Here is a 26,295-nt window from a genome sequence, read left to right as displayed (position 1 = left end):
CAGGAATACATAGATATAAAAGGTAAGAGGCTCAGAAACCAGACCAGCAAGTCATAGGTAAACAGATATGTGGAAAAAGGAGACAATGAGGACTCAGTTTAAACAAAAGAAATATAAGGGAATGTTAGAATGTTTATCCAGGTTCTGAAGATGAGAGTAAGTAAGTTTACTTAAATTTAGTATGGCAATAATTGTGGCTGAACCAGGGCAGGTCCTGATCACACTCCTTTTTTGTTAATGTTTACCAATTTTCTAAACTAAGAATCTAGATATGTTTTCTCAAGGTTTCATTACAAATGCTCCTTGTGCCAGTGAATTCCTAGTGACATGAAAAGTGTTTAATATGTGTTATATGTTGAATGTTTAAAAAGTTTTTTTAAAATACCTAAAATTTGCTTTTCAGGAATCTGAAAACCGGCAAATAATGGAGCAACTCCGAAAAGCTAATGAAGATGCTGAAAACTGGGAAAATAAGGCCCGCCAAACAGAGGCCGATAACAATACCCTCAAACTGGAGCTTATCACGGCTGAAGCAGAGGGTAATAGGTTAAAAGAAAAAGTAGATGCTCTCAACAGAGAGGTGGAGCAAGTAAGTTTGGGGAAATGCGCTTATAATACACCCTGAATCACATTTCCGTAAGTTAAATATATAGGAAAGCAGTTAAATTATGGAAATATGCTGTGAGTTGTAGCCTGTTAATCATTCTTCTTATGTCCACCCTGGTTCTCCTCTAGTCTCTTATCTACACCATAACCAGAATAATCTTTAGCCCTTTATTAAAGTTGGGGATGATTTCACACATACAGAAAAAAGCAAAAAACGGTGGGATCGGGGGGTCGGGGTAGGGCTGAAGTGATAGAACACTTGCTTATGAAGCACGAGACACTGTCAAAAAAAGGATATAAAATAGATACATATGTCCCCTTCTCCCAGATGTAAGAAGGCTAACATTTTGACTTCCTACATCTTTGTTTAAAGAAGCAAAACATTACAGATACAACTTCCATGCTTTCCCTTCCTGCCTCCCTAATAGTCTGTGTAAACTTTTCATGCCAGTATGCCTAATTCTCCTTTACATGTGTTTATACTTTTTTAAAAATATCACCCACCAATGATGTGTGGGTTTTTTTTTTGTTTCAAGTTTTTACTTCAGTGATAACATACAATAAATATCCATTTGCAACTTACCTTTTCTGCTCAATATTGTAAATTTGAAATTGATCTATTTTGTACACAGTGTTGTACTTCACTCAAACTGTGGCATGTATTAATTGCATACTTTCTTGTTCAAATCATTTCCATTTGAAGGAAATTTAGTTGTTCATTTTTGAAAAAAACTCCTTTTACATTTCTCTTTGTTATATTTCTAAGTTGTATCTGGAAGTGAATCACTGGACCTAATATATATGAGATTTCAACACTGCCAAATATTACCAGATTGCTTTCTAAAGTTTCACTTTTTCTCCAGAAACCATGATTTGCAATTTGCTCAAATATTAATCTGTATTTTATATTGTAAGACTTAAAATTTTTCTATACTTTTTGTGTTTCTTCAATTACAAATGAAATTGAGGATCTTTTCATGGTTCTTGGCCCCTCAGGATTCCTATTAGATGAGTTTCTCTTGGATGAATTTTTCTTAAACTTCACTCATTTTGGGCTGGGGGAGTGTCTTGAGCAGGCCTGCCTAGCATCTCCAAGGCCCTGAGTTCCACCAAAAAAATACTTCATCCATTCTCTTAAATTGCACCCATTTCTGTAAAATTGTTTATCTTTTTCATGTTGTATAATAGGAACTCTCTGTATATTCTTGATATAATACCTTTAAAGGTATAATAGTTAATTATCTTCTCCTTGTCTGTGGCTTGTCTTTTCACTTTACTTGCAACATAAAGACATGTTAAAGTCTGATGAGCTCAGAATTATTAATCTTTTCCTATATGGTTTATAGTTATATATCTAGAAATCCTTTATTGTCCCAAGGCCAGAAAAATACTTTCCTGTATTTTTATTTAAAAATTCTTGTCTAGAAGCTGGAAGGGATAGGAGGAGGGAAGATAGGGGAGAGTGGATAATTGGCACCAAAGTGCAGTTAGAGGAGAAGTAGTTCTAATGTGCCTTGACATAATAGAGTAACTGTAGTCTATAACAGTGAATACCTGCAGGAGAGTTTGAAGATTCTCAACACAGAAATGATAATGTCTGAGATGATGGAAATGTTAATTACCCTGGTTTAATCAGTACATATTATACACATGTATCAAATTAAAGTACTGTATCCCTTAAATACAAATATTAAATGCCAATTTTAAAAAGTTACTCTAAAAGTCTAACTGTGTAATTTTGCCCTTTGCATTTAGGTCTTTAATCACTTAAGATTGATTTTGTGAATAATTTGAAATAGAGATTTAACTTTGAATTTTGTGGATGGATATCCATCATCCTTTCTTCACTGAAGTATAAGTTTACTTATAAACATAAGTAAGCATACTATGTTTATATTTTATTTTACAACATAAAATTAGTTGTTCCAGACTGATGGTGTGGCTCAAGTGGTAGAGTGCCTGCTTTGCAAGTGTGAAGTCCTGGGTTCAAACTCCAATCCCACCAAAAAAAATGGTTTATTATAAATTATATTAGTGAGTCTGTCTGAGGAGACTGTAGGAGGCCAGAGAGAGAAAGGAAACGTTAGAGAATGAAAAATATCAAAAGAACCCATCTATATATGAATATAATATAATGTACTGTACTGTAAGTCATTGAATATTAGGGGAGCTTGGTGATAGAGAATGAGTAAGTAATGGGGAGAGGGTTAATTTGATGAAGGCTTGATATAGTCAGGGTTGAAGTACGAAGGTGAAACCCCCTTAGACTATCATTATACACATTAAAAAAATGAAGGCAGTAAGAACTTTTATAAATGTTACAATGTACCCCCATTACAACAATAATGTGATAATAAAAATAAATTTAAAAAGAAGGGCAGGAGGATAAAATAGGTCTTTTCTGGGAATGGGTACCAGCAGGAGGTGAGTGGGCCCAAGGAAAGGGTAGATGAGGGGGAATGTGGTGGATGTATTTTGTATCCATATATGAAAATAGAAGAATGAAACCTGTTGAAATTGTTCTAAACAGTGAGGAGGGAGGAAGAAGGAGAATGATGAGGGGGTGAATTTAACTAAGATATATTGTAAGCACATATGTAAATATCACAAATATTACATGCTAATAAATTTTTTAAAAAGTTGTTCCCATATATTCTACTCCTATTTATCTGTTCTTTTAAAAATTATATACTCACATAGACATGGTAATTTTAAGTTAAGTCTCGATACCTAGGAGGATTAATGTCCCTCAAAATTATTTTGATTGTATTTGGCCCTTATTAAGCTCTCTCAAATGAATTTTAGAATAAATTAATCATATTCCATGATTTTATGTGCATTTATAACTAGAAATTTCTCCTTAACTGTTTCTTAAACTGCAGTTCACAAGTTTTGAGGTAATGCTTTCATTACTATTCAGTTTTAAATATTCCTAATTGCATTATGATTTTTTGATAACTGAACTTTTAAAAATGTCCAGCGTACAAGGGACTTTGAGGTTCTTGTTCTTTTTAAAAAATTTTGTTATATTTAATATTATTTGTTTTTTTTTTTCCTGTGGTACTGGGGATTGAACCCAGGGCCTCTTACATGGTAGGCAAGTATTCTATCACTTAAGCCATGCCCCCAGGCCTAGTATTATTTGTTGTGTAATATTTTGTTGTCTATTATTTCTAACATGATGATCAGATAAAATGGCTTATACTAATTCTTTAGTATCTGTTAAGACTTGCTTAGTGGCAGGGTACAGAATACTTGATAAAATTATACACGAGCTTAAGAAACATATGTTCTCACTTATTGTTAGGTACATACATGTGTTATATATATATACGTATGTACTAGATTAGGCTTAATAGCTTTAGTCAGTTCTTATAAATTCTTACTGAATTTGTCTTCCCTTTTTTTTTTATGTGTGCACTTGTGCATATGTGTATCCTCCAGCATTGATTTTCTTCTTATAAAGACACCAGTATTAAATCATGGGCCTGTACCCTGATGACCTTACCTATTCTTCCTCACTTTCCCAAGGTTTCACCCATGAACACCATGGTCAGATTAAGTTTCCACCTTTCCAATCCCTCACAATAGGGATTAAATACCAACAAATGATGTTTAAGCCATAGCTGGATGTCTTCCCTTTTTTTGAGGTGCTGGGAATTGAGCCCAGGACTTTGTGCATGAAAGGCAAGCATTCTATTGCTGAGCTACATCCCCAGTTCTAAATTTGTATTCTTTATATTTAAAATGCTGGAAGAGAAATATTAATATATTTTCCTATAATTGTGAATTTGCCTATTTTCCTTTGAATGATTTTCTCATTTTTTGATTTATTTTTGAGATTATTAGTTTCATAACAGTTCAGTGTTTTTATATATTTCTGATGAAAATATTCCTTTCACCATTGAGTAATAACTCACTTAAATAATAACATTTTGCTTCAAAGTGTACTTTTATATATTAATGTAACATCTAGTTTGCTTACTTTACATGAACTACTGGTAAATCTAATTTAAAATCAACTGTATTAAAGTATAATTTACATGAAATTTAAAAACTTATTTTAAGAATACAACTTAATGAGTTTTAAATTTTTTTATTTTATTTTATTATCATGCTTTTGTACATGGTGACATTTATAAAAGTGCTTACAATATGTCTTATTTAAGTTCATTTAATGAGTTTTGACAAATGAGTACACTTGTACATCACCACCACAGTCAAGATATAGAACAATTTTATCACCTTGCTAACATTCCTTCAGCATGCCTTTTTACAGTCATCCATCCAAATCCCTAGGCAACAACAGATTTGCTTTCTGTCACCATAATAAGTTTGCCTTTTCTATAATTTTATATAAATTGAATCACAAATTATATACATATTTGACTTCTTTCATTCAGCATTTTTGCAGTGCTAGGGCTTAAACCCAGAGACTTGCACATGCTAAGCAAGTGCTCTGCCCCTGAGCCACATCCCCAGCCCCAGCATGTTTTTGAAACTCATCCATGTTGCATGTTTGTGCATACCTTTTTATTGTTGAGTAGTACTCCATTGCGTCAGTATATCAGAATTTCGTGTTCACTTATTGGTGGGCATTTAAGTTATGTATTATTTTGTGAGGGCTGCCATAAAACACAGGCTGGGTGGTTTAGATAATAAGCCACTTTCTCTCAGTTCTGGACTTTGAAAGTCTAAGATCACGGTGCTAGAAATTTTCATATCTTCTGGCCCTCTCTGCTTATTCTGTAAACAACTGCCTTTTCCCTTGTGTTTTAGTTTTGGGTCACTAGGAATAAAGTTTCTCTGTACATTATGTTCAGTAGGGGAAAAATAGTCTGGGAGTAAAGCTCATTGTAGAGCACATGTTTAACATGCTCAAGGCCCTGAGTTTGAGTCCTCACACTCCCCAAAAATGACATAGTCATATTCTGCAAATTACTGGCAAAAGGATAAGCACACAAATAAGTGGAATAGAACTGAGAGTCTAACATAAATGTACTTATCTATAGGCCATTGATTTTTTATAAGCACCCCCCACCCTATGTCATTATTTTTTTTCTTACACTGTTGGGGATCAAACTCAGGGCCATGTGCATGCAAGGCTAGCATTCTATGACTAAGATACACTCTGAGCTCCAATATCAAAGCTTTGGATCTGTGAACACAGTTCCACTTACTATTTCTTAAACTACTTTCAATAGTATTTTGTTTTTTCATGTTCTGTTTTTTCAGAGTATAAGTTATGTCTTCTTATGTTAATTTTTCTCTGAAGTATTTTATTAGTTTGAATGCTATCATAAATGGAATTGTTTTCTTATTTTCATTTTTGGATTCTTTATTGCAACTGTATAAAAATATGATTGATTTTTGTATATTGTATCTGTTTTGTATCCTGCAAACTTGCTAAACTTGTTTTCTGATTCTAATAGATTTTAGTGGATTCCTTAAGATTTTTCTAGATCCAAGATCATGTCATCTTTGTACAGAAATAGTTCTTTTTTCCTTTCCAATCTGGATGATTTTTTTTCTTTTTCTTACCTTATTGCCCGGGCTAGAATTTCAAGTACAATATTGAATAGAAGTTGTGAAAGGAGACATCCTTATCTTGTCCCTGACCTTAGGGAGAAAGCATTTAGTCTTTGACCATCAAGTATAATGTTAGCTGTGGGTTCTTTGTAAATACCCATATACAGTTGAGTAGCTCCCATTATCCCTAAATTGTAGAGGGTATTGATTGTGAAATGGTGTTATATTTTGTCAAATGCTTTTTTAAATGTCCAAGATGAGCATGTGATTTTAAATTTATAGATATGATATATTACATTAATTGATTTTCAGATGTTAAACCAACTATGTACTCCTTTCATAAATCCTACTTGGTCATGGTGTATAATTATTTCTTATGCTTCTACTTGTTTTGTTTTGTACTTGTTTTTGTTGTTGTTGAGGAAGATTTTGTGCCTTTATTCTTAAGAATATCTGTAGTTTTCTTTTCTTGTAATGTCTTGTCTGGCTTTGATATAAAAAATACTGACCTCATAAAATGACTTAGAAAGTGTTCCCTCCTCTTCTGTTTTTTTTTTTTTGTATGTGTGTAAGAGTTTGTATATAATTGTTAATTCTTCTTTAAAAGTTTGGTAGAATTCAGCAGTAAACCCATCTAGACCTGTTCTTTGTGGGAAATTTCAAAATTGCTATTTAATCTCTGTTGTTATAGGTCATTCAGTTAATTCTGAATTCAGTTTTAAAAGTTTGTGCTTTCTAGGAATTTGTTCATTTCATTGGAGTTACTTAACTTAGTGGCATACAGTTGTTTATAGTATATCTTTATAATCCTCTTACTTAGTAGGTTCACACTTAGGGTTCCTTGGGATTACAGGTTGCATCAAATTCAGAATATATTTTGCCATTATTTCTTCAAATATTTTTGTCTCTTCTTTGTGTCATCCTCTAGAATCAAGATATTGTTATATAGATTGTAGGCTATGTCCAATTTTTCTCAGTCTTTTGTGTGTGTGTTTTATTTTGTATAGTTGCTATTTTGTGTTTTAAATTTTACTGATCTCTTCTTGGTCTAATCTACTGTTGGCCTCATGCAGTGATATATTCATTTATGACATTCCCTTTCTCATCTCTAAAAATTCTACTTGGTTACTTTAAATGTCTTTCACTTCCATTTTTTATGAGTTTATTAATTATATAAAGGGATTTCACACATACATCTACTATACTTTGATCAGTGCTGTCTTTGGGGGGGGGGCGATAGTGAGGCAATACTTGCTAGCCAGTGCTCTTATCATTTGAACCACACCTCCAACCCTTTGTACTTTGATCAGATAAGTCCCCTCTATTGCTGTCTCTTCTCCTCCCCATTTTCTATGGGTTTCCTTATGCCATCTTCATATATGGGCATAATGCATTTTTATATTGTCCACGCCACTGTCATTCTCTTTCCACCCCGTAAACAGCCTCACAATTATAATTGTGTTATACACATATATATATATATGCACATATCTTTTAGATCCAGATTCTGCATATGAGAGAAAACATGTGACCTCTGTCCTTCTGAACCTGACTTATTTTGCTTAACATGGTGATCTATAGATCCATTCATTTCACTCATTTTTCTCTTTAAATCCTTGGTCATATTGAGTATGACCTTTTTTGCTAGTTCTGTCATCTCTGTAACATTGGATTCTCTATCTATTGACTGACTTTGTTTTCTTGGTTGTGGTTCTCAGATTCCTACTTTTGGGTCCATCCAGCAATTTGGGATTCTAGACATTGTTAATTTTATGTTGAGAGCTGGATTTTAAAAGTATTCACATTTATACATGGAAGCAATGCTAGGAATCTCCCTGCATAGCTATCCTTATCTCATAACTAGCAAAAATGCTTTGTCTTTGTTATTATTGTTTATACTCTTTCTTCAACAAAATTAGAGATAAGGGCAGAACAGGTTCTGCCTGGAAGGGAGGGGTTAGTGGGGGAGAGGGAGGGGGCTGGAAGATAGGGGAGAGAAATGGCCCAAACAATGTATGCACATATAAATAAACAAGAAAAAATAAAATATTATTTCTGCACTTAAAATAAAGTACTTTATCCTGCCACAATGTTAAATTACTTGTTGGTCACTTAATTATTTGAAAAATCATTTTTAAGCTCTTTAGGATAGGTATAAAGTGGTCTTTATTTTAGGGCTTTATTTGTCCCACTATTAAGAGAACATCTCTATTGAATGCCTTTTATATTCAGTACAGTGGTCACAGTATCTCCATTCTGGCTACTGGGATATCAAATGATTCCTGCCCCCCCCCCACATAAAATGTGGAAATCGCTTGGCTTCTGGATTTTCTGGTAATTTAACTTTTCTAGGAAGTTGAGTTCTTGTCTGGCCTCATAGAATTTTGCCTCTGGGTATACAGATTTCTGGCACTATTTCTCTGCATAGGTCAATCTTCTCTTGTGCTCTTGTCCACAATTCTAGTCACCTCAGCTTCCATAAGTTTTGTTTGTCTCTTAAATTCAGTGAGATCATTTGACTGGATTTTCTTCTTCCTGAATCATGGTCCAGAATTTGCATCTAGCAAGATGCCATGTTACCCTTAGTTTTGCCTCATTGGTTTTCCTTCCCTCAAAGATCGTAATCTATGCTATCTGCTATCTTATTATCTGAAAACTGGTTTTCCTCCTGTATTTTGTTCCTCTTTTTACTTGTTTATAGAAACAAGGTAATTCATACCTGTTATTCCCTCTTACCTGGATAATAACTGTTTTAAAGCCTTTGTCTTCTAATTCTGTAAAATTTTTTGCATCTATTTACAAAGACTAAGTTTTATTCTGATTGTGGGTCACATTTTTCTGCAGCTTAACATTTCTGGTATTTCTTAAAATTGGATGCTGTACATTGTGAATCCTTATGGAATGCTAGATTTTGCTGACTTTTTAAAAAGGGTACTTGCAGATCACCTGATCCTTTTAAGATTGTTTTTAAGTTTTGATAGAGCAGGTTTAAAGTAGTCTTTTCTGTAGGACCATTTTATCCCTACAGCTAAGGTGTGCCTCTGGGAGCATCTATAAAATGAATACCCAGCCCAAGGTGTTCATTAAGGACGCTTCATTCTGGCTAATGAAACTGATGCTTCTCCAACTGTATATCAGCTCTGGGATTGTTTATCCTAGAGCTCCCTGTCTTCTGGAGTTTCCCCTTACACATTCATGGCTTAGTGTTCAGCAACAGACTCAAGGCAAATTTCTGCATCTCTTATTTTGTGTGTGTGTGTGTGTAGATCCTTCATTTATGAAACTCTACCCAACAAATTTCAAATGCTTACCTCTGTGTCCTTATCTAAGTAGTAGTTCTGATTTGTTTAGTCTTGTTTTGTGGTACTGGAGGATCCAACCAAGGGCTTCATGCATTCTAGGTAAGTGATTTACTACTGAGCTACACCCTCCAGCCCTAGATTCTCAGTTTTAACTCTACATTAGTCCTAAATCCTTATCTATTATCCTGGCTTGATAAGTGTAAGACATTCTCTATTGTTGGATCTTCCTACCCCTAAACTTAGATTCATGCCTGCCCATAGCTTTCTCTGCCTTTGTTTCCTTTGTTTTGGGCAATGATAATTTCTTTTTCTTCCCTGTAAGCTCAGCTGAGAATTGAAAAAAAAATGTTATTGTTCAATTTACATGGAGAGTTCTCCTCTTGGCTTGATTAGCCATCTTACTAGGACCTATAACATTCAGAATGATCTTTTCAAAGCACAAACCTGATCAGATCACCTACCTATTTAAAATCAATTTTCGAATGGGTCACTAAAGCCTGAATTGCATTTTGTATCCCTTTTCAACTGCATCTCCTATCACTCTTTTCCTTGGATGCTAAGCTCCAGCCACACCAGCTCTCTTTTAACTGAAAGCACATGTGGCCTCCAGAGTGCTATGGCACTTAGCATTCCTGCAGTTTGAGGAGCTCCCCTCCCCAGTACCTGTTTGCCTACTCACTGCTCAGCTGGAGTCACTTTCTCATGGAAACCTTTCCTGACTTACTGCACTCTTGCAGTCTAGGTCAGTTTCCTTTGTTACAGGCTTTTCCTCCAGAAATATTTTCTTAATATGTATTCATACATTTGTCTGTATCATTATTGACTGACACAAGTATCTGTAAGTTTCACGAGAGCAGACATCATTTTCCTTCCTGTTGATTATGAATCTAGGCACATAGAACACACTGCATAAAGGTGGAGTGGATGGATAGAAGGAAGGAAGGATGAGTACAGAAAGAAGAGAGATAGAGGGAGAAGGGTGGAAATGAATTGTGGCCAAATAACTTAATCCAGAAACAGTTTTTAATACTTTATACTTACAAAGGCACATACATTTCTTCACATCTTAATTCTGTTATCTTTACATTATAGCAAACAACTGCTCCTCTATAGGTGGCAGTGCACTTATGTAAAGCATTATTCTGAAAAAAAAAAGTGGGGGGAGTGGGATTATTTTGAACATTTGAAAGCATTTATGTAACTTGAATATCATGTTACTTTTTTTGTTTTTATTTTGTCTTTTTTTTTTTTGTAATACTGGGGTTGGAACTCAGTGCCTTGCACTTACTAGGCAGCCACATTTCCCTAGCCCTTTTTGCTTTAGTTTATTTTTCAAGAAGGGTCTTGCTTTTTTGCCTACAGCCAGCCTCAGACTTCAATCCTCTTATCTAAAGCCTCCCATATAACCACCATACCTGTCTTGATTATTGAGATGGACTCTCACTATTTTTTTGCCCAGATTGGTTTCAAACTATGATTTTCCTGATCTTTGCTTCCCAAATATCTGGGATTACACATGTGCACTACCATGTTTGATTCTATTATAGATTTAAAAACATATTCTTATTTCCTATAATTGGATGTATGCTTAGTTTATACTTGCCAGAATCTTTTTCCTTCAGAGGTATTATTCACAAGTGCTAGAGAATTATCAGTCCTTGTTTTATGATATTATGATTGATCTTAATATACCAATCAAAACCAGGTGCTGTGAATGAAGCATTCATTTTGTGTTTAGCAATAGCAATATTTATATTGCAGAACTACAAACCAAACATACATAGTTCTATAGATGGAGCTATGTTTTCCTAAGAACACTTTTTAATCTCTGAAGTGATCACCCTACTCATGGATTTGATTTAAGGAAATCTGTGTGTTTTGTACATGTCATTGCCACCTATATGGCTAAGCTTGTTAGGATCTAAGTATATTAGTATTAAAAGACTTGCCACACTTTGTTTTCCATATTGTAGTTTTTCTTCATTTTTAAAAAAATTATATATACATACATGTATAAAATAATCTTGTCATTGCAGCACTTAAATGCAGAAAGATCTTACAAGTCCCAGATTTCAACCTTACACAAATCTGTTGTGAAGATGGAAGAGGAGCTTCAGAAGGTTCAGTTTGAAAAGGTATCTGCACTTGCAGATCTGTCTTCCACAAGGGAACTCTGTATTAAACTTGACTCAAGCAAAGAACTTCTAAATCGACAGCTGGTTGCTAAAGATCAAGAAATAGAAATGGTAGGTAATACCTTTTTAAAGGCTTCTTTAATATTGCTATTGATGTAGCATTCCTGCAATTTCACAAAACAGTTCTTTTTATTTTTATAGGATATTATATGAAGACATGTCTTTGAATTTTAGATTGTTTTGGATTTTTATATTTAAAGAGATTAATGTATTTCCACTATTTTCCAAGCAATTCAAGAACATAACAGAAAATCTTCCTTGAACGTGTGGTTTGCATTACTTTTTAGGCAGAATTATACAACACATTGGCATAGCAGTCAGCTAAGAACAAAGAAGCTGAGGTTTACTCTGCTAAATTATAACCTTAGAAATATTCTTTTAAGCCCTATGTATTTACTAACTGGATGGGTTCTTTTAAACTGTTATTCAGTTGATTGTGTTTATTTTGTGCCTGATGTTGTGACTGCCACTGGGAATATAATGTTCAAAATATACAGGCTCCTGCCCTCAAGGACTTCCCAGAGTTGGCACATAAGTAATTTGGGATGAATGTTCTACCAAGGCTTTATAGAGGGAAATCTTATTCAGCCTAGGGTTGTCAGGGAGGAGTTCACAGGGAAGACTACTGAACTCAGAAGGAAGAGGCATTCCACTCAGAGGGAGCAACCACATAGGCCTATACTGATCTTACGGAAAAGAGGAGGAGAGGGTAAAGGAGGGTGAATATGGCTGGGGAACTTTGTACACACATATGAATATGGAACATTGAAACCTGTCAAAGCCATTTCAAGAAGGGGAGTGGGGAAAGAGGGAGAATAATGGAGGGGATGAACCAAACCAGGGCATAATATATGTATATATGAAAATGTCACAATGAAACCCCTTGTGTAACTAGCATATCTAATTAAAACATTTTTAAAAAGGAAATATTATGAACAACTGAAAGCCAAACATTAAGTAACTTAGATGAAATCAGTGAATTTCCAGAAAAACAAAAACTACTGAAACCGAGTTAAGGAAAAATGGAAAGACTGAATAAACCTATTATCAATAAAGAGCTTGAACAGAAATGTGAGAACTGTGAAGCAAAATTGAGGCCTAGATTACTTTAGCTGTGAATTCTTTCAAATATTTCAAGGTGAATTGATGCAAAATGTTCACCAATTCTAAAGATAGAAGGGGAGAGATCACTACCCTGTGCATCTCACATGATGCCAGTGTCACCACACTGCCGGAAGAAGCAGAAAACATCCCAAGAAAGTAACTATAGACCAACTTCTCTTATGACTGTAGATTGTTTAAGTCTCAAGAAAATACTATAAAACTGAATCTAACAAACATAAAATGGCTTTTACACCATGATCAAATGGGGTTTATCCCATGAATGTAGGATTGGTTGAACACTTGAGAATCAATTCATGTAATGTGTCCTATCAATATTATCATGAACAAAAACCACACTGTCTTCTCAAGTAGATGCAGGAAAGCATTTCACAAAATCCAATCCCCTTGCATGGCAACAAGCACTCTATAAACTAAGAACAGAAGGAAACTTCCCAACCTTACAAAGAGCATGTAGGAAAAAGCTACAGCATACTGTACTTAAAGGTGAAAGACTTTATACTCTTCCCCTGATGTAAATAACAAGACAAGAATGCCTACGAGGCCTCTGCAGTTCAGGATTTTGATGGACCTTCTAGCCAGGGAAATTAGGCAAGAAAAAGAAATAAAAAGCATCCAGACTGAATAAAGAGGTAAAAACTCTCAATGTTTGTGGGCACTATAATCTAGGACATAGAAAATCCTAAGGAATCCACTAAAAAAACTAGGAGAACTAAGAAGTTTGGTAAAATTCTAGAACACAAAATCAATAAATATACAATAATCTGTTGTATTCCTTATTTCTCTACATTAGCAATGATTAGTCAGAAAATGAAAATGAGAAAATGATTCTATCAAATCCAATTATATCGAAAAGTGGAACATCAGAAAAGGACAAAATAGTTGGGTGCGTGTGGCTCATGCCCGTAATCCTTGCTACTCAGGAGGCAAAGATCAGGAGGATCATGATTTGAAGTCAGCCTGGGCAAATAGTTTATGAGACCCTATCTCAAAAAAGTCCTTCACAAAAAAAAGGGCTGGTGGAGTGGCTCAAGGTATAGGCCCTGAGTTGAAACCCCAGTACTGCCAAAAAAAAAAAAAAAAAAAGGAAAAGGACTGAATACTTATGAATAAATTTAGCAAATAACTACAAAACTTGTACTTTACAAAACTACAAAATGTTATCAAAAGAAATTCAAGACCAATTCATGGATCAGAACAGCAGTGTTAAGATGGCAGTAGCCTCTGCATTGATGTTCAAATGCAATACAGTGTCTCTCAGGATCCCAGGTGTCGTCTCTGTAGAAATCTAACCGTAGGAATACTGGCGAGAAGAGTACTGGTCTTGCTTCTTCTGCTTAACATTGTAGCGAAGGTTCTAGCCAGGGAGTTAAGCTAGAAAAGGAAATAAAAGGAAAACAAGCTGATCTAAAATTCATATGGAAGTGCTAGTGACCCAGAATAGCCCAAAAAATCTTGAAAAAGAACCAAGTTGTGGAATTCATATGTCATGATTTCAGAACTGTAAAACTACAGAAATGATGACAGTGCTGTGGTGGCTTAAGGAAAGACTCAATGGCCAAAGGAATGGAACTGGGACTGCAAAAATAGTCCTTGACGGTTGAGACCAGATGATTTTCAAAAATCTGGTGCCAAGATAATTTGAGGATGAAAAAATAGTATTTTCAACAAATGATGTTAGAATAACTGAACATATACATAGGAAAGAATGAAATTAGATTTCTACCTCTTATCCCAGAAGTGACTAACTTAAAATGAATCATAGACCTGTATGTAAGAGCTAAAACAAACTATAGCACTCTAAAGAAGAAAGTGTAGAAGTAAGTCATTGTGGCAATTGGTTAGGTAGCTACTTTCTTAGATACATTTTAAAAAGCTAGCAAAAATTGATTAAATAATTCAGTTAAATAATTTTTTTGCTGCAAATCACAAAATGAGAGAAATCATTTATCTGATAAGTGGTTTGTATGAATAAAGAACTCTTACAGCTTAATAACCAAACTAAAAATGAGCAAAGGATATCAATGCACATTTCTTGTAGAAGAAATGCAACCACATGAAAAGATACTCAGTATCATTGACGATCAGAGAAATGCACATCAAAACCATACATTTCACAACCACTAGGGAGGCTTCAATGAAAGAGAACATAAGAAGTATTGACAAAGATGTGAAGAAAGTGGAACCCCCATATGTTGATGATGGGAATGTAAAATAATGAGGCCACTTTAGGAAACACTTGAGCAGTTCCTCAGAATGTAAAAAATGGAATGACCACACAGCCCAGAAATCCTACTCCTAACTTTCCAAGAGGAATGAAAGCATATGTCCACATAAAACTGTACACAGTGTTCATGGCAGCATTCTGTATAATAGTTCTAAAGTGTAACAACTAACATGTTCACAGTTCACAAATGGTTATTCGTGGTGCATTGTGCACTGGAATGTCACTAGATAACACAAGTAGCAAAGCACTGATACCTGGTAAAACACTGATGCTCTTGATACTTTATTCCAAGTGAAGAATGCCAGTCACAAAAGACCACATGCACATTGTATGATTCCATTTTATGAAATGTCAAGAATATGGTGAATTATAGAGACAGAAAGTAAATTAGGGATTGCTTAGGGCCATGGGGGAAGGACAGGGTGACCACTAGTTGGCACTGAGTTCCTTTTTTTAAATGATGAAAAAGTTCTAACATTAGATTTTGGCAATGATTTCATAGCTCTGTAAATATGTTAAAAATAATTGAATTTGATACTTGAAGGGCTTGAGGTATATGGTATGTGAATTGTAATCCAGTATAGCCATTGCCCAAAAAATGATGTTCCATTTTGTATTCCCACCAGAAAATTTGTGAGATTGTCGTTGCCTCTTTTAATGTTTGTTAATATGAACTAACAAATTTACTAATTTGACAAACTGGAATAATGTCTTTGATAGACTTCTCAATTCAACTGAAAAACATTTAGGAACACCTAGGTACATTTTGATTGTCATGACCAGAGTGGGAAATAATGGTGGCTAAAGGTCAGGGATATTGCTGAACATTTTACAATGCATAGAGCAGTCCCCCACACCAAATAACTGTCCAATCCAAAAGGTTAGTAGTGTCAGGAAACTCTGGACTATAAATAACATCTTATTTGAGTTTGTATCTATTTGACTACTAGCAAGTGTACATTTTTTCAATGTGTTTCCTGTTATAATTTTTCTTTTGCAAATTTTCTGACATATCATTAGTTCACGTTCATCATCAGTTTGTATAAATTCTTTATATTAATAAACATACTGACTTTAATTTTCTGAGTTTATTTTCTTTACGGTTGTTTTCATATTTTGATTTAAATTGAACACCAAAATATTTCTTTATGTGATTAAATTTATTTTGCATTGTATCTAGGAAAATTTTCCATAGATCTATGTAAGAGAGGGAATACACATCTACAGCTTATGTTCCTTAATTATGGAGTACAATGATATTCCATATGGAAGTTAGGTGTTTGTAACTCACCTAACTCAAGACAAGCAGGAGTCACAGATACTACCATGTCAGTTGTATATGCATGACATGTCAGAGAATATAAAAAAATAACCAAAAAAAGAAAAAGAAATAACCAAAACTGAAGATAGAAATTGGTTTCAGCTTGGGAATTATAAGTTGACGTAAACTAATGAATTTTTAATCAGAGAGATGAGGAAAGTGGCACTATACACGTGTGTATTGTATATGTACTATTTAGGAGGACACTATTTCAAATCAAGAAATTAAAAGTGATTCTCTGTTTATAACATGGCAAAAATTTCTGAGTCCCTGCTAATATGTCAGTTAAGTGAATGAATGGGAATAAGTGTAACTATCTTCCTATTATTATACAGATGGAGAATGAGTTAGATTCTGCTCGTTCTGAAATAGAACTCCTCAGGAGTCAGATGACAAATGAGAGAATCTCCATGCAGAATCTAGAAGCTTTGCTGGTGGCCAATCGAGACAAAGAATATCAGTCTCAGATAGCACTTCAAGAAAAAGAATCTGAAATTCAGCTTCTTAAAGAACACCTTTGTTTGGCAGAAAATAAAATGTGCGTTTGCTAACAATAACATAAGGTTGTATTTAGGTTTTGGTACATTATAGACTATTAGAATTTTAAAGTTAGAATGTAGAGAATATAGCTCCCATAATTTGCCATTAATTAAACTGAGGATCAGAAGTATTGAGATTTGCCTAAGATTTGATACCATTATCTGTTATGTTTTCCCTTATCTAAGATATTTAATTCTAACCACCTCTGCTGATTGTTTCTGGCAAGGATTGCGGTAGGATAGAATGTCTGATCTAAAACACTGCCATTAGGAAATATAAGCAGAGTAGAAAAATTAAGCGCTGTGAAATCAGATAATTTTTATTTTTATGGATTGTGTGGTATTGCTATCTAGTCTTCCCATTTGTCACATAGTAGTTCCTTTGTATCTATAAATGTGTACTGGACACCTGTAAGAACTCCTGAATTCACAAAATTCTGAACACTTCCCAGAGTCTTTTTTTTTTTTTTTCTGTTTTTCTCTTAAGAATCCCTAGCAATACTAGCACCTTCTTAGAAGACCCCTAGCAGGCTGGGCACAGTTGCTCACACCTGTGATCCCAGCTATGTGGGAGACACAGAACAGGAGGATGGTAGTTTGAGGCAAGCTGGGAGCGTGGCTCAAGTGGCAAAGCACTTGCCTAGAAATCATGAGGCTCTGAGTTCAAACCCCAGTCCAAAAGACCCCTGGCTGGAGATTTGGATGGAAATGTTTGGCTGGATAGTGAATGTTTACTTTTTACTAAACTAACAACTAATGGCTATTCTTAGGCTGTGTTCTTATCTGTCCCAACTAGAACACTTTCTCATCTAGCCTCTACTGTGCCTTCTCATCTGAGCCTGGACCTGGGAAAACATAGGAATCATGGTCTCAGCAACCAGATACTCCTAGGAGCTCCTGGTGAGCTAAAGCCACAGAGCCACGGCCTGTTTCCTTCAGACACACTCCCAGGTCCTGGCAGAGGTCACTGAGTCATTCTTTTCACTTACTGTAGTTGGGCTATTGTGATATCTTCAGTTGGTTCTATAGGATCCTTACCTCAAGCTAGTGGGAGAAAATCTCCCACTTTAAGGGGTACACTCTGTTTTAGACTAGCTGGTACATGCTCACTCAGAACTAGCTAGCATGATAAAATTCCATGTTCTTACTCTTACATTTAGATTTCAGCAGTCTGCACTGCCATCCTGAAAGCAAGCAAAGAGGACAGAATGTTCTATGCAAGCCACACTCATCTGTCACTCTCTTCATGATGGTGTGCTCTATCACAGGGTTTTTGAAGCATGGTTCAGCCTTAAGGAACATCCTGTTAAATTGAAGAATTTTTATGTGTGTAACACTGTGCATATTAAATTTCATTTTAAGTACATATAAAGTGTTTAAATTAACATATATAAAACAGACCATATTAACCTGGTGCTAGTAAATTCCAGTGTTAATTCGATCATCATACTGATTAACATTTATGTAATATTTCAAAGTACTTTTGTAAGAAGTATTTGCAGTAAATGGATAATACAGATTAATAGCATGTACATTGTTCCATCTATACATAGTGAGGCTAAGAAAAAGTTTAATTAATTGAATGAGACTGAGGTTGCTGAGAAACTGTTGCCAACATGGTGGAATCCATTCTAGGAGTCACAGTCACATTAAGTTGAATCAGCTGCCACTCTTATCTTCACTTACACAGGGCTATCCAGAGTAGAGATGTGGCCCAGTTCAGAAATGTCGTGACACAATTGGAAGCGGATTTAGACATTACTAAAAGACAACTAGGGACAGAGCGCTTTGAAAGGTAAGCTTATCTCTATTCAGCCTGGAAAGCTTATCTTTTAGGTAAAAGTAGATCTTATTTGGGGTTTTCTTTCATTTGTTTGTTTTGTTTTTTGAGACAGCTCAAAAAATTTGGCCTCAAATTTGCAACTGCTTGCATCAGCCTCTTGAGTGCTACTAATATAGACATGAACCACTACTTCCAGCTCAACAATAGGTTTTAGTTATTTCATGATGGTTAGATTTGAAAGCATGAATTGAGCTGCATCATTGGGGTGGTTTCAGTAATATCATGGAATATAAAATTTAAAGATATCACTATTTTGCTTTAGGGAGAGGGCTGTCCAAGAACTTCGCCGCCAGAATTACTCAAGTAATGCTTATCATTTGAGCTCAATGAAGCCAAGTTCAAAATGTCACTCACCAGAACGTGCTCACCATCGATCTCCTGACCGAGGCCTCGATCGATCACTAGAAGAGTAAGTCTGTTTAAGGATCTGTTCTCTTGGGAATACATAGCAATATTTGCAGTGAATGTTTGAGGGAGGAAGGAAACTGATATTTAAGCATGATTACCAGGATATGCTAACATAAAAATAAAAGGTTTTCATAATTAAATTAATTTTATGTAAATGTACACTAAAATAAATATATCTAATATTTTACCTAATGTTTATATGTTATATTTTCAAGTCTTGACTTTTTTACTTCTATAATATTTTTCATGTACTTTTATAGAAAATGTTGGTTAATCGTAGCAGCATGGTAAAATATACATGCTCTGGGAAATAATAAGCTAAATTTTCAGAGGAAAATATTTTCGGTGTATTGCTATAGGTCATGAATTTTATAAAATAATTGTTTTATTTGGAACTAATTTAAAATGTGGTAAAGTTACAAAAATAAAAATAAGACCCTCCACTCAGACTTACTGTTGCTTTACCCTTTTCACAGCGCTGGCCCATGCACCCTCTTGGACAACCTCCCCCCGGCCACTGCACACAGACACACATACACACCTCAAAAGCAGCCAGCACCTCTGATTCCAAAGCATCCTCACAGGTCTCTTTGCCTTGTTCCATTCCGTGTTTGTCTGTTCTTTCTTCTACTGCGAGAACCCTGGCTCGATCAACATATTTACTCCACAGCAATGTAGATTACTCATTTGCTCAGCCCAAGAATGAATCTGAAATAGTTTCGTAATTTCCTTACCAATGTCACTTCATAAACATACTGACTTAATAGAAATTCAAGATCTATTTGCAGTCCTTCCTTCCTGTCTCCATATACTGTCTTGCCCAAGTACTGAGGACATTCAGTCAAATACTGAGTTCATAAATAACCTATATTAATTCATTTATTTCTCCCTTTCACTGTGGTTATGGATAATTTGAAATAGCATTTGACTCACTTGTTTCAATTCATTTTAATTTTTCCTCTTTCTAATTTCTTCCTTCATTTGAGCTTATTTTTGAATGTGTAGATTATCACGTTTTTAAAAGTCAAAACTCCACAAGAGAAGTGTCACTTTCTCTTGTATCCCTTGCATCCAATGGCCCCTGCTTCCACCCTGTTCCTTTGTAACCATGTTTATGGTAAAGATATGCAAAGATATGCAGATATGTATTTTCCTTATTTGTCCTTTGCTATGAAAAAAGTAGCATACTATATATGATTCTTTTCCTCTTGTTTTTCTCACTTAATAGTATCTCCTGAACGTCCCTCCATACTGATTCATAGAGATTCTCTTTATTCCTTTTTAGGGCTGCTTAATACTTCATTTTGTGGATGTACGGTAGCTATCCAACCAGTCTCCTATACTTGGACATCTGGGTAGTTTAAAACAATTTGTACTTAGAAACAAGGCTGTAATGAATAATATTGTGCATATGTATTTTCATATTGTTGGAGAAGTATCTTCAGAGGACATTCCTAGAAGTGGGATTGCTGGGCCAAGGGGTAAATACCTATGTAGTTTTCTTAGACAGTGTCAAATCCCCCTCCATGAGTGTTGTGCCAGTTTGCCTTCCCTCCCATGTGTGAGTGCCTATTGCCTACAGCTGCACCAGCAGAGTGTACTGTCAGGCCTTTGGACAGTGTGAGGGATGAAGGACAGTATTTCACTGTAGTTTTAATTTGTGTTTCTCCTAATATGAGTGAGTGGAATATCTTTCATAGGTTTATGGGCTATTTTTACAGCTTTTTTTCTGAGTTCATGTTTTCTAATAGATTTTTTTTGGTCTTTTGTTAACATTTAAAAAATAAATTTGGTATACCAGTGATATATGCTACAAATACTGTCTTCCATGTTTGCCATTTGTCTTTTAATTGTTCTTTCACTGGTTGTTTTTTTTCCCATGTAAAGATTTTTATTTTCATGCAGTCAGATTTTAAAACATTTTCCTTTAATGGTCTGGGTGTCTATTCACAGTTAGAAAATCTTTCTGCATGCCCAGATAATAAAGGTAGGGATTCACCAATGTTTTCTTCTGGCACTTACATAGTTTTACTTTTTATGTGTAAATTTCTAATATATTTGGAATTTATTTTGTATATGTTTTGAGGAGTAGCTCTATTTTTTCTTTTTTCCATAGGATTATCCAATTCTTCCAGTATCATTTATTAAAAAGCCTTTTTGTCCCAGTGATTCAAGTCTCTTTCTGGACTTTCTATTTATATTCCCTTGTCCTGCCAGTTCATGTGCCTGTCCCACATATTTATTTTAACTGAAAGACTTGTGGGGACTAGAGGTGCAGCTCAAGTGGTAGAGCACCTGCTTTGCAAGCGTGCAGCCCAGAGTTCAAACCCCAGTCCTGCCAAAAAAAAAAAAGAAAAAGAAAAAAAAGACTTTGTGGCATTTTTACTTTGTAGGAATGGAGTCTGATGATGTGTTGGTAAACTGGCTCTCCAAAAGAGACGAGGAAAAAGCCCTGATCTGTAGCACTTGCTAATTTCTGTGGTGTAAATACTTCTGTGATGGCCAGTTCTAAACTAGCAATGGTTAAACCACCAGATCACAAAATTCTTAAATATTTACACACAGCTGCAAGCCAGCTCTAGGACAGCAATGGATTGGTGTTGCCTGAGAGCTTTTCCTTTTAAGTATTTACTTATATTTTCATGATTTTGTTTTTCCATATAAATTTTAGGGTCATCTTATTTAGTACTATTTTTTAAAAGCTCTTTGGAATTTCTCTTAGGATCACATTGAGTTTATGAATTAAGTTAAGAAGAACTAATATCTTAGTAATGTTGAGACACCCTAATTGAGAAGAGATGTCTTTCCAAGTTCCCTTTTGTGTCTCTCAGGAATGCTTATAGTTTTCTACAAAACCTACATTAGGTTTTGAATATTCTCTGTTAATGTTATTCCTAAATATTTTAGTTTTTTGTGTTGCTATTATAAATGTTGATTTCATTCATTATATCTTCAAAAATACTATTGATTTTTCTAGGGTAGTTTCCTATCTATCCTGCTTCCTTGCTAAATTCTTCCATTGTGTCATTAAGTTTTGTCTTTGATTTTCTAGGTATCATCTGACAAGTCATCTGTAAAAGATACTTTTTAATTTCCCTTTTCCCTATTTTTATGCTCTCAGTTATATTTTCTATGCTTTTAAAACAATTTATGTTGCACTAAAGGTTTCGTTAAATTCACCTGGAAAATCACATAGCCTTGATTCTCTTTTGGTGCAGTATTTCCCTGATAACTTTGTATCTTTCCTTTGGAAAGTTTTCTTCTTAAGCTATCTCTTACTCTTATTTCATCCTAGGTTTCAATCCTAGGCCAGACAAGTGACATCATCGGAATTAAAAAATTTCTCCCATATCAGTGATCAAAGGTGATTTCTTGTTTATCTATGTGTGCTTTCCCATACATGGTTTTTATCCTTGATTATATTAGATAGTGGTTTGTTCACTTGATTGTTCACTGCTTCCAAATACCAGAATTTATATGTAGTAGCTTCAATCTATTTTTTTCTGTCATTGATTTGTTTTCTTTTCATTATTTTCTTCCCATTCTATCTTTTAGTTTGTTGTGGTTTTTCTCCTAGTTTTTTGGGTTGGGAATTTAATTCACTTACTGCTATTCTATTATTTTCTTGATATACATGATTGGGGCTGCGAATTTTCCTCTAATCACTGTTTTATATCCCCTAGATTCTGACATACATTGTTTTTCTTATCATTTTTGTGAAATTCTGTGATTTTTGTTTATATTTTCACTGTTACCAAAGAGTTATTTGATGGGAAATCATTTAATTTTGAACTAGAAGGGTATTTTGTGTTTTGTATTTAAAATTTCTGGTTTTACTGCACTGTGATTAGGGGATAGTGTCTATAGTGCTTCTATTTTATGAAACCTATGATATTTTTTACTACATGACCAATTTTTATGAACAATTCATGTGCACTTGAGAAGGTATGTTCTTCATTATCAGGTTTTTAGTATCATTGTATATCTAAAATTGCCTTTTTGATTTTATGTAGATCTTTATATCATTGTTTATTTTTTTACACTTGATCTTTTTGCACTAAGAATTATTTCTTAAAGACTTCTGTTAGGAGGCTTCTTGCATATCCCATAAAAATTTTATATAGGTGGTTTACTGTTGTATTTATTGCACAAATATTCTGAACTGTCATTTTTCATCATGAGATGTGGCTTTTATAAAGTGTTCTTTTCTGATGCATTTAGATTTTTTGTTTGGCCTGAAGTCTAGTATTATGATATTAGGGTTGCAACTCCTGTTTCCTTATTGTCTCATTTGCCTGGTAAATGTCTTTGTTTAGCCTTTTTTTGAATCCCTGCATTTTAAGCATCTCTCTTTTATTAAAAAAAAAAACACTTTCATTGTCAGTTTCAAATGTTATCCTTTGACTGCTACCTATCATCTAGACAAGTCAGTGCACTTAATTTACTTTTCTCAGCCACTATCCTATTGCCTGTCTTTCTAGTTTTGTCTTTCCTAGGTTGTCAAAGAAATGGTATTACATAATATGTAACCTCTGATGACCAACTTCCACTCAGCAGTACATATGTGAGATTTACCCAGGTTGTTGCATGATTAGTAATTGTTGCGTGTTCATTTTAACGTCTGAGTTGTATTTAATATCCATTGTGTGAATGTACCCAGGTATTCTTTAAATGATTATAGTCTTAGGAGTGGCTGCAAAAATCCACAGACAGCTGGACGTTGGTGACTCAGTAATCTTAGCTACTCAGGATGCAGAGATCAGGAGGATTGCAGTTTGAGGCCATCCTGGACAAATAGTTCAAGACCCTATCTAAAAAATATTCAACACAAAAAAGGGCTTGCAGAGTGGCTTAAGCGGTAGAGTGCCTGCCTAGCAAGTGTGAGGCCCTGAATTAAAGCCTCAGTACCACAAAAAAACAAAAACAAAAACAAACCCCACAAGGAGTTCCATATATCCTTCCCCCAGTTTCTACATGGTAATAGCTTATGAATCAGGAAATTTCCATAGGTGTAATATGATTACACCAGTACAGTGCTTATTCAGATTTCACTACTTTCTTTCCACATGTGTTCATTTGTGTGTGTGTGTGTAGTCTTTTTACACATTACACATACCACCACTAATCGAGATAATGAATTGCTCAGTCAGCACCAAAAAACTTACTCCCTTTTTTAAATTATTATTTTGCAAGTAAAGTGGTAGAGTTTATTGAGATAGAAAAATAGCAAAGAATAGAGCTTCTAGAGCTGGAAGGGGTCCCAATAGAGGGTGCCCAAACTTACTCCTTTGTGATATCCCATTACAGTTGCAGCCCTTACCCCCTCCATCCCTATCACCTGGCAAACAAATTTCTTCTCCAATTCTATAATTTTGACATTTTGAGGGTGTTATATAAATGGAACCACACACGATCTGAGCCTTTTCAGATTGACTTTTTTTTCATTCAACTAATTCCCATTACATCCATCCAAGTTTTTATACATATACATATCCAAGTTTTTAATAAAAAGGAATAGTACATTCCTTTTTATTATTAAATAGGACTTCATGGTTTGAATGTATACCAGTTTGTGAAAAAGAAGCTGGGGGAAAATATCTTTTTTGTTTGTTTGCTTGGTGTTTTGTTGAGACAGATCTCCCTATGTAACTCAGGTTGGCCTTGAACTTGCTATGTAACCTAGGCTGACTTTGAACTCCTGGTCCAGTCCTCCTGCTCTTGCCCCCCAGGTGCTGAGATTACAGCTGTGCACCACAATAGCCAGCTGTAAAACTCAAGTATTGTTAAAGTAATCCTGGAATACATTTTTTAGACATGCTGAAATAATCAAGTTAAAAATACTAATTGCATTGTTTTTTCTCTTATAGGAATCTTTGTTATAGAGATTTCTGACACAGATTCTTCACATCCTTGAAAAGGTCAAAGATACAAACGGATTTTTTGCTATATGGTTGCATTTATCTTTTGAATGCTTCACGGTGTTAAATGTTTTTATTAATTTTGTGCCTCTGAATCTGTTCTTGTGTGCCATATTGCAGTGGTCTGAGATGACTTATACAAACAAAAAATGCATATGGCTCTTTCTATCCGTACAGTAATAGTGAGTGTAAAATCTGCTTACTTCACTATTGAACACTGTTTTGTTAACTATCCGGAGTAAATAAAGAAGCTTAAAAAAGAGGGAAAAGTGTTTATATAAAACTGATTTCCTTTTATTTCTTGGTATCTCAACTAACTGGTTGATTAAGTTTTTTCTTTGTTATTTATGTTTTCATGGCTGGAGAAATAGTGCCAAAATAGGCACAGTTTACCAACACTGGCCTGGGACCCAATATTGCATTTTGGAACCAGCCTGACATAAATTCCATGCCACAGTCTGACTTCAAAGCAGCAGAAAGTAGGGGTCTGTCAGGGTTTTAAATCCATACTATTGTATCACTCAAAGACTACTTAACATGCATTTTCTACAATTGTGTTTACTCCTACTATTTTTTAGAAAGGTAGGTGATGATACATCTGTCAAGAATGTAAGATTTTCTTAAAATCTGTATTTTTAATAAGTTTTCTTTAAAACATTAAAGTACTGCAATCAACTTAATTGCCATTTTATTTTATTTTGCCTGTGGCAGCTGTGTGTAATCTAGAGTAGCAGTTAATTGATGTTACCTTTTTTTCACCCCTAAAATCTTCTAAATCTCTTTTCTGTCCATGGGCTTTGATTTAATGTTGATATTAGAGCCTGATTACTACTGTATTTTACTGATATAAGCTATTTGTATTCTTGCATTTTAATAAACCAAAACAAGTCCTGTCATTAATAGTATTTATGTAATATAGACAGTTTCTCCTTGTATATAGTCATTATTCAATATGACAATAGTGGTATATGATAGTGTACTGAATTAGATCTTGTTTAACCATTAGTACTCTGAATTTCACTATAAATTCATGCTATATATTTACCTTAGCTTAATTTAAAAAAAATCTTCAAGTTTACTCACCTAAAAGACAGTCATTACGGATGGGTTAAAATGAATAATTAAAAATAAGGTATCCCTTTATAAACATTCTACAGAATAATATGCAAAAAATAATTTTTCTCTCTAACATTAAATAATGTACTTAAATTATGCAAAATTAACCTTTGCTGAGTGACCTTAGCGCTATGTCATCTAAACATCAATTTTAGTCTATTCACCTAAC

General features: G+C 34.5%; 1 protein-coding gene across 5 annotated transcripts in view; it reads left to right on the top strand.

Annotated features, from left to right (window-relative positions):
- The window catches only part of Tsga10 (testis specific 10), a 109,966-nt gene extending 84,128 nt beyond the window's left edge, over positions 1–25,838 (top strand). For 3 of the 5 annotated variants that reach the window (XM_020152274.2, XM_020152269.2, XM_074050339.1), the window contains 6 exons: positions 404–589; positions 11,474–11,683; positions 16,638–16,840; positions 18,532–18,636; positions 18,947–19,093; positions 24,960–25,838. In XM_020152274.2, coding sequence (XP_020007863.1) covers positions 404–589; positions 11,474–11,683; positions 16,638–16,840; positions 18,532–18,636; positions 18,947–19,093; positions 24,960–24,984 — 876 coding nt within the window. In that variant the 3' untranslated portion in view covers positions 24,985–25,838. Of the gene's footprint in view, positions 1–403; positions 590–11,473; positions 11,684–16,637; positions 16,841–18,531; positions 18,637–18,946; positions 19,094–24,959 lie in introns of those variants that run through there. The other 2 variants (XM_074050340.1, XM_074050341.1) reach the window with 2 other exon arrangements.
- Positions 25,839–26,295: the final 457 nt, after the last annotated feature.

The sequence above is a fragment of the Castor canadensis genome, chromosome 12, assembly GCF_047511655.1.
Source record: "Castor canadensis chromosome 12, mCasCan1.hap1v2, whole genome shotgun sequence".
In the NCBI taxonomy this organism is placed as follows: domain Eukaryota; kingdom Metazoa; phylum Chordata; class Mammalia; order Rodentia; family Castoridae; genus Castor; species Castor canadensis.
The sequence above is the reverse complement of the archived record's forward strand: the minus strand, read 5'-3'. Positions and strand labels throughout refer to the sequence as shown.